This window comes from Sceloporus occidentalis, unplaced genomic scaffold (assembly GCF_023333645.1).
Source record: "Sceloporus occidentalis isolate IW3139 unplaced genomic scaffold, rSceOcc1.0.p SCAF_21, whole genome shotgun sequence".
Classification (NCBI taxonomy): Eukaryota; Metazoa; Chordata; class Lepidosauria; order Squamata; family Phrynosomatidae; genus Sceloporus; species Sceloporus occidentalis.
Window position 1 is genome coordinate 10,894,234 of NW_028317001.1, and position 17,920 is coordinate 10,912,153.

At 42.7% G+C, this 17,920-nt stretch overlaps 1 protein-coding gene across 1 annotated transcript in view; it reads left to right on the top strand.

Moving 5' to 3' along the window:
• LOC149301590 (putative zinc finger protein 75C) overlaps positions 1-14,730 on the top strand; it is a 328,503-nt gene extending 313,773 nt beyond the window's left edge. The window contains exons 3-4 of the mRNA XM_089484248.1: positions 7,983-8,126; positions 14,699-14,730. Of these exons, the coding sequence (XP_089340374.1) occupies positions 7,983-8,126; positions 14,699-14,730 (176 nt within the window). The remainder of the gene's footprint in view (positions 1-7,982; positions 8,127-14,698) is intronic.
• The last annotated feature ends 3,190 nt before the right edge of the window (positions 14,731-17,920 follow it).

A 17,920-nucleotide genomic window follows, 5' to 3' on the forward strand; every position in this document is an offset into this window, starting at 1 on the left:
AGGATTCCCGAGTACTGAACTAGGGCAGTTGAAGTGGTTTATTTCTGCAAACTGGATTATTTCTGCAATGTGTTTTTGACCTCTGTTACTATTTTGAGCGTCCACAAGGCTCTGTGGGTTTGAAGGGAAGATTCATCATCATCATTATCATCATCATCATCATCATTATCATCATCATAATTTCTGCAGTGTTTTTGAACCAGATCTGAGAGAGCCCTGCAGCCTGGATCTGCCCAAATCCCAAATATTGCCCTCTCAGCAAAGCCTGGAGATATTAACCTTTAAGGACCAGAGCTCCTCAAAGGCTGACTTTCCCAATCTCTCCTGAGAGACCCTCCTGGACCTAGAACAGCCTCAAAGAAAGGGGTCCCATTGAATGGGGCCCCATGTCTTTCTGAGTCTGTGGGTCCAGAGGAAGAGGACTGTTTTCCAGGACCCTCTTCCTAACCTCACAAGGCATCTCTTAGCATTTGCCCAACACTGCTCTTGAACATGCAAAGATCAGGCAAGCAAGATCTGCTTTGCTGTTTGCAAAAAAAGATGGAAAAACAATGGGCCCTTGGTATCCTTTGGGATTTGGTTTGGATAGCAAAATCCATGGGTGCTCAAGACCCATTATATAAAATGGGTGGCCTTGGATAAGTCACACTCTCTCAGCCTCAGAGGAAGACCAATGGCCAGCTGGAAGGCATACAACACACACACACAAACACACATCTACATGATGAAAATGGCATTCATTCTGGGCCATGAAACCCACTGCAGGGGAACCTTGGGCAGCAGACACTCTCTCAGCCTCAGAGGAAGACAAAGGGCAAAGTGGAAGGCAAACCTGTAGGCAAGGAAACCCTGGGAATAGGGTCACTAGACACGAGTTCAAGGCACGCTGCACACCCCCAGCCCCCAAACCACACTCTCTCAGCCTCAAATGATGGCAATGGTAAACCCTCTGCAACAAAATCTACAAAGAAACTCCTGTGACAGTGTTGCCTTAGGATCCCCAGAAAGGAATTGAAGGCACACAACACTCCCCCAAAGTCTGGGAGGAAAAGGAGGAGGAAGGCTTAGAGGAAGGGCTGGAGGAGGAGGAAGGCTTAGAAGAAGGGCCTGAGGAGGAGGAGGAGGAGGAGGAGGAGGAGGAGGAGGAGGAAGGCTTGGAGGAAGGGCCTGAGGAGGAGGAGGAGGAGGAGGAGGAGGAGGAGGAAGGCTTGGAGGAAGGGCCTGAGGAGGAGGAGGAGGAGGAGGAGGAGGAGGAGGAGGAAGGCTTAGAAGAAGGACCTGAGGAGGAGGAGGAGGAGAAAGGCTTAGAAGAAGGACCTGAGGAGGAAGAGGAGGAGGAGGAGCAGAGAGACCTCTGGAGGATTCTGCAGAGGAAGAAGAAGGGGCTCCTGAGCATACGCAGAGGCCTCTGGGGGAGAAGCCACAGGGAGAAATCTCGTGGTTGTAACTTATTATTACTATTAGTAGTAGTAGCATTAGTTATTAGTACATTTTATTTATTTATAAAGACATGGAAAGACCTATTTATAAAGAGTATCTCACTGAGTCTCTGTATTATAGCATCAGGAAAGATTTTAGGTGTTGTTAAGGTTTGAAAATGCTGTTTGGGTCCATTCTGACTTTAGGGCCTTTCATCCTCCATTTTGGGTTCCCTGAAGGCCTCAAACTGCCAACTGCTATGTCCTGAGGCAGAGGCGGCCATTTTGTTTTCTGGAGGCCATTTTGTGCTGCTTGTGACTGTGGGGAATATTGTTCCAGAACCTTCTCTGAGGCCTCAGTTGAACAGAGGCCTCTCTTTCTCTCCTGAGGCTCCAGAGTCAGAAGGAGGCCAGGCTTCTTGGGCCAAAAGGAAGGAAGTGTGTCTCTTTGTGTGTCTTTTCTGAGAGGGTTTTCTTATTACACAGCTCTGCTCCTTCTGGGGAAGATGGGTTTTTAAAAGGGATCAGAAATGGGGATGATAGGTTTAATACAAGCCTTATTATTATTATTATTCACAAACATTGGGTTTGGCTTCTAAGAGGAGGCTTGTTCCCCTAAAAAGGCCAAAAGTGGCTCCTTTGGGAGGTTTTAAAACTCTCCCCAGTTTCCTTATTAATAGATTTTCAGGCAAGAAGGAAGGAGACAGACCAGAATAACTCATATTACCAAGAATGAAACAAACAAACATACAAACAAACAAGAACAACAAAAATAAGGATTAGACAGAAAACCAAACTGCTTATTTTTTAAAAAAAGCAAAACAATTTTTAAGAGGATAAAAAATTGACTTTGGTGCTTCTATCCTTTTACAACAGACCTAGGCTTTATCTGCATTATAGAAATTATCTGGATCGAAACCGCTTTAACTCTCCTGGTTCCATCCTATGGAATCCTGGGATTTGTAGTTTGTTGTGGCATGAGAGCTCTCTGGCAGAGAAGGCGAAGTGTACAAAGGTAAAATCCCAGGATTCCATAGCACTGAGTGGTTAAAAAGGTGTCAAAGTGCCTTATTTCTATAGTGCAGATGCAGCCTTCTTGGGAAAGGGGCTGATGCTGGGGAAAAGAGGAGGAATGCAGAAGGAAAGGAGGACGGACGGACGGACGGACGGACGGAGGGTCACCTGCAGCTGGACTGGCCTCCCTGAACGGTCAAGACCTGAACTGGGTTGTGGACGATGGGCACCCTTAATATCAATATTAATATCTTTCACTATTGATTGTAATTAAGGAGGGGATCAGGTTCCTCCTTTCAATAGCATCAGGAAAATGTTTAGGTGTTGTTAAGATTTGGAATTCCTGTTTGGGGACTTTTTGTGTTCTCACAGCCATTGGTGCATGAGGAAAACCTTTCTTTAGGATCAGAAATTCTGTTTGGGGTCCCTTCCGACTTTGGGGCCTTTTCATCCTCCATTTTGGGTTCCCAGAAGGCCTCAAACTGCCGCCAAGCACTGAGACTCAGGAGGCCATTTTGTGTTCTGGCGGCCATTTTGTGCTGCTTGTGACTGTGGGCAATAATGTTCCAGAACCTTCTCTGAGGCCTCAGTTGAACAGAGGCCTCTCTTTCTCCCTAAGGCTCCAGAGCGAGAAGGAGGCCAGGCTCCTTGGGCCAAAAAAAAGGCAGTGTGTCCCTTTGTGCCTCTGGCCCTCCATATTTGGGGCAAAGGAAGGAAGGAAGGAAGGAAGGAAGGAAGGAAGGAAGGAAGGGGCCTGTGGGGGTCTGAGGAAGGGAAACAGGGACTCAGGGCCTGTGGGGAGGCTGGGCTTTGGGGGCTGGGAGAAAGAAGTGGGAAAGAGACCCTCCCTTTGGGAAAGGAGACCCCCTCAGCTCCCTGGACTAACTCCTGCCACTCATTCCTAGAATGGCTGGGACTCAGAGGAGTTTCCTAGGCTCCTCCAATGCTCTTTGAAGCAGCGTCTCCCATAGATTTGCTAAGAGTTCATGGGGCCCACAGTCCCATGGGAACCAGTCCTTACCACCCCACTTTGGGAAAGGAGACCCCCCCCCTCAGCCCCCTGGACTATTTACTACCAAGAGTTACTATGGTTGTAACTCAGAGGAGTTCCTAGGCATTGTCACCTTCTGCCCTCCATTGCCATTGGCACTGACCTTTCCCCATTGCCTTCCCTCCCTCAGCCCTGTGGACCTCCTCCTCCTTCGCACTCAGAGCAACCCTTCTCTACGGCTGAGGAGACGGCCTCTGACCCAGGGAAGCTCCGGCCATAAAGGACTGAAGGAGAGGCCTTTCTGGGACTACTGGAATAAGGGTCTTTGTATTGAAGGTAGGCCTTTATTCCTGGAGCTGGAAGGGGACCTTTGTTTAAATGTTTCAGTCCAGGATTGTTTGGAAGGGTTGCAGCTGAGAGAGTGAGACCATGCTTTGCAGACATAAAGTCCCAAATTCAGTCTCTAGCAGCATTGTCTTCCCAGAAGGTGGAAGTGAGATTTCCAGACCCCAGACACACAGTGCGCCAGTGAGTCCTTTGTATGAGGACTGTGTGTGTATGTGGTGTTTGCTAGAGTTTTATGAGGTATTCATTTCACTGGGTTTATAAAATGAGTTTACATACATCTTCACTTCCCCCAAATGCGTATAATCCACGGTTCAATGTTCAGTCATAAGCCTATACATTTATAGATTTTTGATATTTCAAGTGCAACACATTCAGCAATGTTCATCTTTTAAAAAAATATACAAGGAAAAGTGAAGAAATTGTCATTTTGACAATAGATCCATTCAGAAACAATGCACACAAATGTACATGCCTCAATTTCTATGTGGCTTTAGCAAGCAGAGGGAGGAGGTGCATACTTCATGCTCCTGCTATGACTGACATAACAAACACAGCAGTTAAGCTTAGAGAAATAGTATCATCTACAAAAATGAAATAATTATTTTGACCAATTATTTTAAATGGGCAGGGTACCATGATGAGGGGAGGCCATAGATCAGATCTCTAAGGTAATGTAGCTCTTATGCAGCCCAGGAGCTACAGCTTCTCCACCTGGGACATAAAGCAGGTCCTCCCGCTCCTCCTCTTTGTGAAAGAGAAGTCATGATGACACAGTGACTTTGAGTGCTGCAGGGTTTCTAGCCAAACCAAGCCTAACCCTTGTCTCTTTTCTCAGGAACTTCATCTTGGACACGGCTTTGGAGTGTCTTTTGTTGGAAGTGACTGAAGTGCAGGGCCACCAGGATCCCCCTTCCCACATGATGGCCAACACGAAGGCCAAGCAGAGGGAGCTGGGCTCCAACAGAAAGAGGCTTCAGAGGTACAACAACTCTTTGGTAAGTTGCCATCCTGACTGTTAATTTCATCTGTATCTGGGCCGGCTCATGAAAGCAAGCAGAGAACATACTGTCGCAGTTTGGCAGAGAGAGTCCTGGTTAATCCTCTGTCACCTCATTTTTTGAGGGGGCTTAGAAAATGTCCTATTTCACTCTCCTCCTCCCACTTTCCCTCTTCTCCTCAGGTCAGTTCAGTTTCTGCAAAATGTGTTCCAAGTTCAAAAGAGTGTGCATCCCATCAACTCAAAACAGAGGAGGGGGGAAGGGGGCAGGGTCTTGCCCTTGTCAGGAGTCGGAGCAAAAACAAACTTCTGTACCCTTCCTCACTTGTGTGATCATTATAATTAACAACTTTGGCCATCTGGACCGCCTTCTGGTGTTGCTTGTCCACTTGTGTCTTTCTTTCCTAATCTGTGAAATGCTGGGGGATATGGAAGAATATCTCTGGATTTAAATTGAGGGTGGGCCCAGTGACCCTGAAGCCCAGAGTACTCCCCAGAACTGTTCTTTAAAAAGGAAATTTGCCTCTGAAATTAGGTGAGATATGGCTAAATGATTCATTGGTGACTAAATGTACTATACATGTTGACATAGTCAGTATCTTAATCAATAAATAATATTCCAAAAATGGCCTAAATTATATTGTTTATCATATTTTATATTATATTGAAAGAATTCGAGACAAACTGGATCTCAAAGGCTGTAGCTTTTTCTTGCTTGCAGAATTTAAAGTTTATTTCCTGAAGTGTTGAAATAATATTTGCAATGCATTATGTGCTTTCCTCCCCTTTTGTTTAGTCATTTTCTGGATGAGGGCTATTTTCTATTGCAGGTGACCTTTGCGGATGTGGCAATATATTTCACTGAGGACGAATGGAAACTGTTGACAAAAAAGCAGAAACTGATGTACAGTTCTGTGATGATGGAGAATTATGAGAATGTGGCCTCTGTGGGTAAGGAACCTGAATCCATTGCCCTTCCTGTTAAGACTGAGGGCCCTTTCATAATTCACTGTCAGAGCCCTATGATTCCACTTTAGAATTATAGAATCAAAGAGTTGAAACAGATCACAAGGACCATCCGTTTTAATTTTCTGCCATGCAGGAATAGACATTCCAAGCATCCCCAAGAGATGGCTATCCAGCTTCTGTTTAAAAACTTCCAAAGAAGACTCCACCAAACTCGGAAGGAATATATTCCACTGTTGAAGAGCTCTTACTGTGAGGAAGTTCCTCCTAAAGGTTAAGTGGAATCTCTTGTCCCTGTGGCTTGCATCCATTGTTCCATGTCCTTTTCTCTGGAGTAGCAGAAAGCAAGCCTGTTCCATCCTGAATATGACATCTCTTCAAATACTTGAACAGGGCTGTCATATCCACTCTTAACCTTCTCCAAGCTAAACATACCCAGCTTTCTAAGTCATTCCTCAGAGAGCATGGTTTCCAGACCATTCACCATTTTGGTTTCCTTCCTCTGGACATGCTCCAGCTTCTCAACATCTGTTTGAATTGTGGTGCCCAGAACTGGACACAGGATTATTCAAAGTGAGCCCTGACCAAAACAGAATAGAGTGGCACTATTACTTCCCTTGATCTTGACACTATACTCCTATTGATACAGCCCAGGATCACATTGGCCTTTTGAGCTGCTCCATCACACTGTTGACACATGTTCAACTTGTGCTGTACTACGATTCCTAGTTCCCTTTCACACGTAATTTAATTGTCATAACAACTTCCTGCGGAATCGTGAAATTTCTAGTTTTAGTGAGGAAGTATTGTTCTCCACTTTGTAAGGTTTCTAAATATCCAATCCTAAACTGCCAATTCTGGAATGTTGTGGGACGCAAGTGCTATGCTTTTAGGGGAGTTTGGTAATTAGCTCAATAGAGCAAAATAGTTTTACTGGGGCAATAGTGACCTCTGGACTCAGCCAATTTATAGCAGTTCCTGAATCAAACAGATCTTCAGTGGGATTTGAAATAGGTTTTTGTGTTTTATTTAGGGGGAAAGCAAAACACACAGACGCATATATATAAGTGTTCATGCACACACACAAGAACTAGGTAACAAAGGTGGGTGTGGTGAATAGATGTAAGGCTTTGATAATGGTGATACGTTATCTATCCAGATCTTTATTCCAACTGTTGAGGATTTGAAATAAGGAGAGGTCAGTAGTTCCTGCGACAATTGGGGTTGGTGAGTGCATTGAGGTGTTTAGCCATGAAAACAGAGTGTCTATCTGTAACTGGACTGACACCGAAGAACAGAAGTCGGGGCTGATATTTAGATGGAAATTGGTTTCTGCTTGGGGGCAGAAACTGTGGGTTCAGAAAGGTTTATATCACTTTAGAATATTTCCTTTGTGGGGGAAGAATGGTGTGAAACAAACTGAATGCAATGGGTGTTGGATGCAAATACCTCAGACAAAAAAGATTAGCTCACCGCCTCTCAGATTTTTGTTGGCTCTGAATTTTGATCGCGTTCACAAGCCAATGTACGCTACAATCTGAGGGTGATGCACCCAAATACAGCTCAAAAATATCATAGCAGAGTACGGACGCAAATATCCAGATATAGGCATTGGCAATGCAATGACCACTTTTCACACTTAAAAATAAGTCACAAACACAGTCGATTTCATCAAAATTCTTGGAGGTTCTCTATCTTGAGTTGCAAAATAATACAAATATTTGCAAGCTCTCCTCTCCGACTTCCGTCAACTTCACCATCCCTTGTACAAACAACTCCGATCCAATCCATTCCAATCCTCATGTGAGCTGCATACTGTATTGTTTGTGAGTCCTCTCCTGGTGCCAAACAGCATGAAGCATCCTCTGCAGTTAGCTTGCATCATGCCTTGGACTCTGACTCAGGACTCTATGGCAGTCTCACAGGATATGATGACACCTGTCAATCAAAGTATTTTTGCACATGTTTAATTGAATATTTTTTTCAACAGTCCTTTGACTATCTTCTTCTACTGATTCCCTCAAGGCAGTAATCATATGGTCTCTTCTTTGCTAACTCCTATGAGTAAGAATGCAACCGTTCAATGGATTTAGGGGCATAAGCAGCAGGGTCATGCTTGGGTTACTCACAGCAACTTTATTAATTTAATCTCTAAGAAGGAGGGGTTAATGAGGGCTAAATCATGTGGTAACACCCTCCTCTGTTAAGTCTGATTTTCAGTCTCATCTGTAATTGTCCTTCTTTACAGAAAAACATTTGAGTCATGAGAGAATCCACACAGGAAAGAGGTCACAAAAATGCCAGCACTGTGGGAAACATTTTGCTTATAAGTCAATCCTAGTCATGCATCAGAGGCTCCACACCAGGCAGAAGCCATACAAATGCCAGCATTGTGGGAAATGTTTTTTTACGAAGTCATGCCTAGTGACACATCTGAAAATCCACAGAGGAGAGAAGCCATACAAATGCCAGCATTGTGGGAAAGGTTTCTCTCAGAAGTCAAGCCTAGAGACACATCGCACAGTCCACACAGGAGAGAAGTCACACAAATGCCAGCATTGTGGGAAATGTTTTTCTTTGAAGTCACACCTAGTGAGACATCAGAGAGTCCACACGGGAGAGAAGCCACACAAATGCCAGCATTGTGAGAAATGTTTTTCTCGTAAGTCAGTCCTAGTGACACATCTGAGAGTCCACACAGGAGAGAAGCCATACAAATGCCAGCATTGTGAGAAATGTTTTTCTCGTAAGTCAGTCCTAGTGACACATCTGAGAGTCCACACAGGAGAGAAGCCATACAAATGCCAGCATTGTGAGAAATGTTTTATTTCGAAGTCAGACCTAGTGACACATCAGAGAGTCCACACAGGAGAGAAGCCATACAAATGCCAGCGTTGTGGGAAATGTTTTTCTTGGAAGTCAAACCTAGTGATGCATCACAGATTCCACACTGGAGAGAAGCCTTACAAATGCCAGCATTGTGGGAAATGTTTTCCTCAGAAGTCACACCTAGTGGCACATCAGAGAGTCCACAGAGGAGAGAAGCCACACAAATCCTAACATTATATTTGTGAATAACGAATACAACAAATATATTTTCAATCCAGCAGTGCAAAGAAAAGGCCCTTGTGATCTTATTTGCAAAATTTGTTTGCCAATATGTCTCTATATTTTCAAGTTGGATTTTGTTAAGTTTAGGTTTTAATGGCCAATAGTATAAATAATTGCTTTGGGTTGTCAATTTGGCTGGGGATTGTGGGTTGTGGTATATGTTAAGTAGATGGGAGGTTGGGATTTGTTGCAGCTGGTTAGAATAGTTATGGGAATTATAGCTTTTGCAATGTGTGGGATTTTGGCTTAAGAAAGTTGGGGGCAGGTATTAACAGAAAGGGCTAGTTTCTGGGAATGGCAAAAGGGGGCCTTGTTACCTGTGGGGCAGAGACTGTGGGAATTGGAGGTGGGGGCTAGGTTTGGAAGAGGGTCATGAACCACTGAACCCCGGTGCATACCTTCCTTTCCCACAAAGGCTGCCAGCGGAATAAGCAGCAGCAGCAGCAGCAGCATCTAGGACCTGGCAATCCCTGTGCATGCTGAGGAGGGGCCTTTGGGGCTATAGCACAGTCTCAGCCCCAGAAGCCATTTCTGCCCTCACAGTCTGTTCTGAGGGACGGAGGGAAGTGGGGAGAGCCCTTGTTCATTCAGAGGAATGGCTGGAGGTGAGAAGCCCCTCTTCTCCCCCCAAAGAAAGGCAGGGGTCCTGCAAGGCCTCCTCTCCCTCTTTCTTTCCCTGCCCCCTCCTTGGGGGATTCCTTGGGTCCCAGGTACTTGGGGAATTATTATGAGAAATGAAGGCCGGTGGGACCCTTGAACAGAGGCATGGCCATGGAGGGGAGGGTGATCCAAAGGTAAAAAGGTCTTTGAGGAGCCCCCTCCCTTGTGGAAAGTGGGGCCGAGGAGAGACCCTCTCTTCTGATGCCTCATTTGGGGAAGAGTTTTGTGCCAAATAGAAAGCATCGCACAGGATAGGATTCAATGGCATTTTTCTTGGGGGGAGTTTTCTCTTGAGTCCTGGGGGAGGGGGCTCAAGGGGGGAGAGAGGAGTGAAAATCCTCTTGGCCAAAGCCAAGAGGAAGGAGACGGAGGGACCTCAAAACTCTGGCAATCCCCTGTCAACCTGGGAACGAGTCTTAGAGACCCACAGGATCCAGATTGGGCATCCTCCCTCACATACTTATCTTTTCCTTCACAACAACCCTGCAGAGAAGGACCAACAGAGAGACCCACAGCCCCAGAAACACCCCCCCCCCCCAGTTCTGGGAGCATACTGAAAGGGCTTTTGGCCCCCTTGAAGAGATGTTATTATTATTATTATTATTATTATTATTATTCTACCTTTTCTCAAAGGAATCAAAGAGGATTACAGTAATAAAATAACATACAATTTAAGAAATACAATTAAAATTCCAAACCCCCAACCCTTCTCCCAATTATAAAAACATTAATCAACCCTTAAAAATCCTATTAAACAGCAAGAAAATTTAAAACGTTCATAACACAATACAGTAAAAAAGTTTTTTGGGGCAAGAAATGGGTCATTTTCTGAAGGAGAGGTGGGAGGGCAGGAATGATATACATCAATAGCAATTTCCATCACACTAACGATGGCAAGGGTAAGGGTCAGGAGGAGGGGGAGACAAGTCAATAGATCTAATCTAGTCTGGAAAGAGGTCCATCTTAATAGCCTTCCTAAAGGCTTCCAAGGTGTTAATAGGACGGATCTCATCCGGAGGTCGTTCCAGAGTGAACCAATACCTTGTATCTTGCTCCGAAACGAATGGGCATCCAGTGGAGGGATTTAAGAACCCGTGTAATGTGGGCCGTTCTAGAAGAGTCCATAACCAACCTGGCTGCCATATTCTGTACCAATTGAAGTCTCTGAACTTGGAACAAGGGTAGCCCCATGTAGAAAAGGTTACAGAAGTCGAGCCAAGAGGTGACCAGCGCATGTACTACTGTTTCAAGGTCTCCCTGCTCCCTGCCCCATGTCTCCGAATGATCTCACCCAGCAGCTTCATGTAAATGTTGAATAGCATTGGGGACAGAATCACGCTTTGAGGGATGCCCGACTTGAGCTCCCTCTTGGACGAAGAACTGTCCCCAAGTGACAGGAATCTGCCCGAGATGTAGAATCTGAACCACTGGAAAGCAGTGCCCCAATTCCCAACTCTCCCATATGTTCCAGAAGGATACTGTGGTCAATGGTATTGAAGGCCACTGAGAGGCCTTCAATAGCACCAGCAGGGTCACACTTCCCCTTTTCAAAGAGCTGTCGATGCTCAAACGGAGATCACTGACTAAGGCAACCATGGACGTCTGAACTCTAAATCCAGTTTGAAGTGGATGTAGAAAAATCCATTTCTTCCAAGACTGCTTGGAGTTGAATGGAGACTGCCGTCTCGATTACCTTGCCCAAGAATGATAAGAGCCAAACTGGCCTGTAATTGTTTCTGTCCAGAGAGTCAAGGGAAGGCTTTTTGTAGAAGTGGTTTAACCACCGCCTCTTTGAGGCAAGATGGAAGACAGCATTCCCTCAAAGATGCATTAGTTATGTTTTTTAGCAGCATCTTGATGGTATTTCCCCCCTGAACGGCCAGCCAAGACGGGCAAGGATTGAGAGAGCAAGTCGCCTTTTTCATACTCCCAAGGAGCTTCTCGACATCTCAAATTGATCCAGAATAACAGTATGGGTGGAGGCTCTGGATACCTCTCCTGTCGCCTCTGTCGTAAGGCCGGCATCCAAATCGGCTCTTATCTGAGAGATTTTGTCTGCGAAGTAGTTATTAAAAGCATCACATCAGGCTTTTGTAGGTTCTAATAAAGAGTTCAGGGTTCTGGAAGCTATATATTAAATGGGACAGTGTTGAAAGATATGTAGTTTGGCAAATGGGTGATATAACCCAAGAAAAAGGTTTAGTTCACAGAGACTGGAAGAATCTTAAAGTAAAAGTTGAAAGAATAGATGTGTATATGCAGAACATGTTCACGTCTATAAACTTTGCTGTCAAACATACTGGTGGCGACCAGATGACAGACAAGTGTCGCTGGGACCCCAAAAGCCATCAACCAACTGGAAAAGGAGATTCAACAGAGGGAAAAAGACCAAGGATTGTGATGAACTATCTAGAGAATGGGATGATTTTGATAAAGGATACTTTATGGTTTACAGAAGAAGATGTAAAGATTGCTCAACGCACTCAAGGAATGTGGTCCAGTGAAACAGGAGGAAGCAAAGACTTTTTACTAGATGAAGTGTTAAGTCCACAGCCGGTAAAAAGAAACATGTGGTCAGTTACAAGGACTGATCCAGAGAAGACTCCTAAAAAGGACAAGGATATAATTGAGTTGATAGACTGGAAAACCAATATATTGTAGTTTGCCATTAGTATAATGGAAGATGAAATGTTTTCAAAACCATACTGGGAACGGGGCAAAGTAGTTGGAGATGATGTTTCATCAGTCTTTAATCCAATAAGATAAAAGGGTTAAAAGATTAAGTATGTTTGATAAAAACATTTAAATGGAACATATAAAGATCTAAAGTTGGGGAAAAGGTTATTTAAGTGTTATTAAAATATTAAAACCCAACAAGTGATAAGGGATATGGTTATAATATGCTAAACTTACAAGAAAATGATGGTAAGTTGTTATAACAGGTAGAATTGATATTAGACATATGTTTAAAAGGGGAACATACAGGAAAATACCAAGATATTTAAGTTGGAAATGGTTATTGATAATACAAGTATATGAAGTATATCACATGTGTCACCTGATGTGTGTATAATGTTATATATGATGGGTAAGTATAATTGATAACTGGGAGTTCCTTGGACCTTAGAACCGTTTGGTTCTGTGTCTCAATGAACCTATTAAAGGGGGGAGGCGTGTGACGGACTGACTTACAAACCAGCCAATCAGAAGCCAGAGACTCTAAGCCAATCAGGTGCTGGCTGAGGAGTTTGAAGCTTCCGCTTGGCAGTTGGGTGGAGTCAGTTAGGGTTTGCAATCCTGAGGGATGAAGCGGGAGTTCAGTGGGAGATAGTGATAGAGAGGATGGGAACAGTAGAGTCCAAGAGAGGAGTGGGTTCCCATAGTTCCTGAGGGATGGTTACTTAAGGAACTGCTTTGTCCAGAGAGGGACAGGATTAGTTCTGGAGAGTCTGGAGAAGAGAGACTCAGTGGAACCAGACTCAGGAGAGAGGTTTGGGTTACATCATTTCTTGAGTGATAGTAATAGCCTGCGTGGCGGAGTTATCATTATTATTATTATTACTATAGAGTTAAAACCAGACCTGTATATATGTAACAAAAGAAGACATAGTAACAACTCCATGTCAAAGATACCTTTGCCTATTCTGTTTTAAAAATAAACTTATATTCTTGTTTAACCAGCCGCTTGGTCTGTGTTTTACAATCCATCCACACGACTGTCCTTCAAACACCCAAAGAAGTGTCAGGTCAAAATAGAAGAGAGGATTGTGAATCGTTACATCATCTATTAGAGATTTAAATCTGATTCTAGGTCTTTTCCTGTCCAGATGGATTATTGCAGGTCCTTCTGCCGTTCTAAAAATGGTTTGTCATTAAGAAGGATAATATAGTCTGAAATGAAAATAGTAATTTAGGCGGTACGTTCATTTTAACTGCCGCAATCTTTCCCAAGAGGGATAGGTTGAGTTTAGCCCATCTATTGAGATCTTGGTTGATATCACCCCATATATTTCTTGTAGCTGTTTCTAAACAGCTCTCGGTTTTTAGAGGTGAACTCAACACCTAGATATTTGACCTTTTCTTCCACTTTAAAGCCAGTTTTCCTGATCCTTCTTTTGTTAAATTCATTGGTAACATTTTTGTCTTATCCCTTTTAATCTGGAAACCTGAATGCTGTCCCTATTCCTTTAATTTATAAAGTAGGGGATTAACACTTTCTATTGGGTCAGATAAGTATATCACTACGTCGTCCGCGTATAGTTTAAGTTTGTACTCTTCCTGTTTTATTTTCAGGCCTCTGGTCTTCTTATCTTTTTTAATGCTAGGACTCAAAGTCTCTAAAGTGGCCATAAATAACAAAGGTGAGAGGGGTATCTCTCATTACAGGTAACGCCTTCACTTTCCCCCCATTAATAATAAGTCTCGCTGTTTGTTTTCTATAGATTGCATCTATCCAGCTGATAAAGTTATCTCCTAGATCCATTTTTCTTAAGGTTTCCAGCATGAAGTTCCAATTAACTTCATTGAACGCCTTTTCAGCCTCAAGAAAAATCATAGCTGCTTTTTAATCTGTTTTCTTCTCATAGAAGTCTATAATATCTAGTAAATTCCTCGTGTTGTTTCTAAGGTGCCTTTTTGGGAGGAAGCCCGTTTGGTCTTCGTTTATGATATTTTGTAGGGTTTTCTAAAATCTTTCTGCTAAGACCATTGTGAAGATTTTATAATCGTTGTTCAGGAGAGAAATGGGTCTGAAATGTTTCACCTCCAGCAGCTCCTTACTTTCTTTAGGAATCAGTACAATATCATCTATCTTCCAAGAGTCAGGCGTTCTTCTTTGTGAGAGTCTATTCATGATTTCTACAAGGGTTTAATTAGCTCTTTCTGTAAGCTCTTCTAATACATTGTGCTTAGGCCATCTGGCCCTGGCGCTTTGGATGTCTTGGTTTTACTGATTGCTTCTAGCACCTCAGGAGCCGTTATTCGGTTATTAAGTTCGATTCTCTGTTGTTCATCAATCTTTACTACGTCTTGTTTGTCCAAAGATTCTTGTATCCTCTCCTGGGAAATATATTCTTCTTTGTGTAGGTTTGTGAAATATTTATATAAACATTCTTTCATATGTTTTTGGTTGTAATAAATCTTGTCCCCTTCTTCAACACTTGAAAAGATCTGTTTCTCCTTTTCCTTTTTCAGTTTCCATGCTAAGCATTTCCCAGGTTTATTAGCATTCTCAAAGTGTTTCTGTTTGATGTATCTTGATTTTTTCTCCTGGTCTTCTATTAGCCTTGTGGATGTTTCCTTTTGAATCTTCTTAATCTGTTGTTGAATCATTTTGTTTCGGGGGTTTTCTTTAAGTAATTGTTCCTTATCCTTTAACTTTTCCTGTAGTTCTTTCCCATTCTTTATTTTTTTCCCTTTCGTAAGATTGCTTCATATAGAAACCCCTCATTACCGCTTTCTTTGTGTCTCAGACGATCTCTGGGCTGACTTCTCTATTCAGATTTTCTTCAGAGAAGAATTTAAGTGGGTTTGTTTTTGCTTTATCTAGAATTTTTCTGTCTTTTAACAAAGTCTCATCTAGTCTCCATATCAGTTCCTTAGGTTTATTCTTCAAAGACAATAAAATTGGGTCGTGATCCAATAGGATTTTTGGTAGGGTTTCTACTGCTTCCACCATTGTGCTAATAGTTGGGGAAGTGAAGAACATATCTATTCTCCACCAGGATTGATGGGTCTTTGAAAAGAACGTGAATCCTTAGACAGACCATACTTGATTCTAATGCAAAGGCTGCTTTTAACTCAAAGAAAGATTTCCCTTGCTTTAAGTATATTTTGTTGTCTGCTTTTCTATCTATCTGGGGGTCTATCACGCCTTTCCAATCTCACATCATTAAGGTCCTATAGCAAATATGGTCTGGCATTTGTTTTTTCCGTTTTCCAAAAAACAGGCCATTATTTCCTAAGGGTACATAAACTCCCACCATTAGGATCCTTTGGTCTTGTAAAGTAACTTCTACACCAACCAAGTATCCATTGGGGTCTGAGAATACCTCTTTCGATTCTCATTTATCCTTTACATAAATCACTACAGCTTTTTCCCTCTTTTTTGAGGCTGCTATGTATTCTTTCCCCAATTTGGCGTTTTTTAACAATCTTATATCCTCTTTCTTCATATGGGTTTCCTGAAGGCAAATTACATCAAGTCTCTGTTTCCCTTAATAATGGAAAAGTTTACCTCATTTTTTGGGCTGTTGATTCCTTTAACATTCGATGATAGGATGTCTGCCTTTTCCCGTTTCATCCTCATATTCTCCATCTATATCGTCCTCTCTTGTGTTTGGATCTGGTTTCCTAAACAGTTCTCCTTCTTCTCTTTCTTCTTCTAAGCTCTCTTCCTCCTTATCCTCTTATCCTTTTCCGGGGTTGTTTCTTTCAACTTTCTGACTGTCCCCTTTATTAAGTTCTTTCTCATTCTCATGTAGAAAATGTCTTTCTTTTTGTACCGAGTTGATTTGGTTTCTTTTTTGCTTGAATTTAAAAGATAGGCCCTGAGTTAGTTCCCATTTGTAGTAGATCCCATTGCTGCGCAAAACCTTAGTCAGTGGTCCATATTCCTTCCTCTTCCTTAACAGTTTCCCAGAGATATCTTTCAACAATAAAATTTCATTTTCTTCAATTCTGAATCTTGTATGAAAATGTTGTTGTAGAATTGCTTCTTTGATTTGAGTCCTAACAAAATAAATCACGATATCTCTGGGCAGTCTCTTCTGTTTTGCGACCCAGGAGCTTACTCTAAACATCTTGTCCACCTCAAGGAGAAAGGTTTCATTATCTAGGTCCATAAATTCAGCCAAGGCCAGTATTATCCTTTTATATAGATCTTTGTCCTTCTGTTCAGGAAGACCTCTTATTCTAAGACATTGCTCCCTAAATCTTTGCTCTAATTTAATTCTTTCTGCTGTATCTTCAGTATGTTCTTCTGTTAATCTCTCTATCTGTTTTCCCAATTTTTTATTTTCTTCCTCCCGGGATGTCACTCTTTCCCTGGTTTGTGTTAATTCTGATGTTATCTTTTCCAGAGAGTATTTATGTTAAGCAATGGGTGGACATTAAACCAACAGAATCCCCAGACTTTCCCTAGTCTTTAAGCTGAAATAAATACATTCGATGTGGTCCATCTTATGGATAGGTATCCTGTCCAAAGCAAGATTGTCTTTATGGACCAAAGCGACGTCCCTTTACCTGCTCAAAGACTGAGAACTTGGCTGGTAAGGCCTGATCCCAGGTGGCTGAGCTATCATCACCCAGCCAGGTCTCCGTGAAACAAGCCAGGTCAGTCTCTTGGTCCAGTAGGCGATCATGGACTATGTGCATTTTATTTTTGACTGACCTGGAGTTACACAAGAGCAGGGAAAGGTTCTGTGGCTGGTTTGGTATGCTCTCCAGCCCTTTTGGGACAGCAGAGTTAATGGAAGGGCAGAGAGATATCTGTCAGGGTCCTAATTGCAGCCCCTCTTGCAACACAAAAGGCAGTACTTTGAGAAAGGAACAGCTTGTATTGAAGAAGATACATGCAATAGAAGTAACTTTTGTCAAGAATGAAAGAAAGTATTGTCAGGAAAAAGCAACATGGGATATATAGTCACAAGAAATATAATATGTATATGAATGTATTTGAAAGTAACATGACACAGCAAAAGCAATTGAAATGGCACATAGGTGTTGCATATAATGTAATTAGAAGTTCCTAAAAGCCAAGGACACATGTGGCAAGGACAAAGTGAAAAGGTGCAAATTGATATCACCTGAAAGTCATTGAGTGGACAGCAATGTATGATGCAATGTGAGGTAAAGATTGAGCCAAGTATGATATGTCAATCATATTGTATGTACACGCCCAGGAGGTGGCAACTGTATAATGAATAGAGAGACAAATGTCTATATAAGCAATAATGTATGGCAATACTTTTTGTGGGTATTGAGGAGTATAGTAGTGTGGGTATTGAGGAGTATAGTAGTGTGAGTTTTGTGAGTAGTGAATTGTTTTGTGCATAGTGTATATATTAGAATAAAAGTAGATCTTTTATAGAAGACTACTGTGTTGACTGGTGTCTTGAGAGCTGCACAAGAACCAGCAGACTTCAGAGAAGATTGGAAGACATCTTCAGCCAATTCTCAGAGCTACTGGTCAAACTGGTTGTTCTTCCGCTGACCAGGGGGGTGAGAGTGAAAGCCAGGAGAAGAGCTGCAACTCCCATCATCCCTAACAAGGGTTATGTGCCCAGAGCCAGTTACTGGAACACCCAGCATCCACAGAAGCTGAACTTTCCTGGAAGAGAAAGAAAGTTTTGTGGACGACCGATCAGAGCAAGCTGCATACGCTGCACTGGTAAGCTCGTGAGTGAAGTGTTTTGT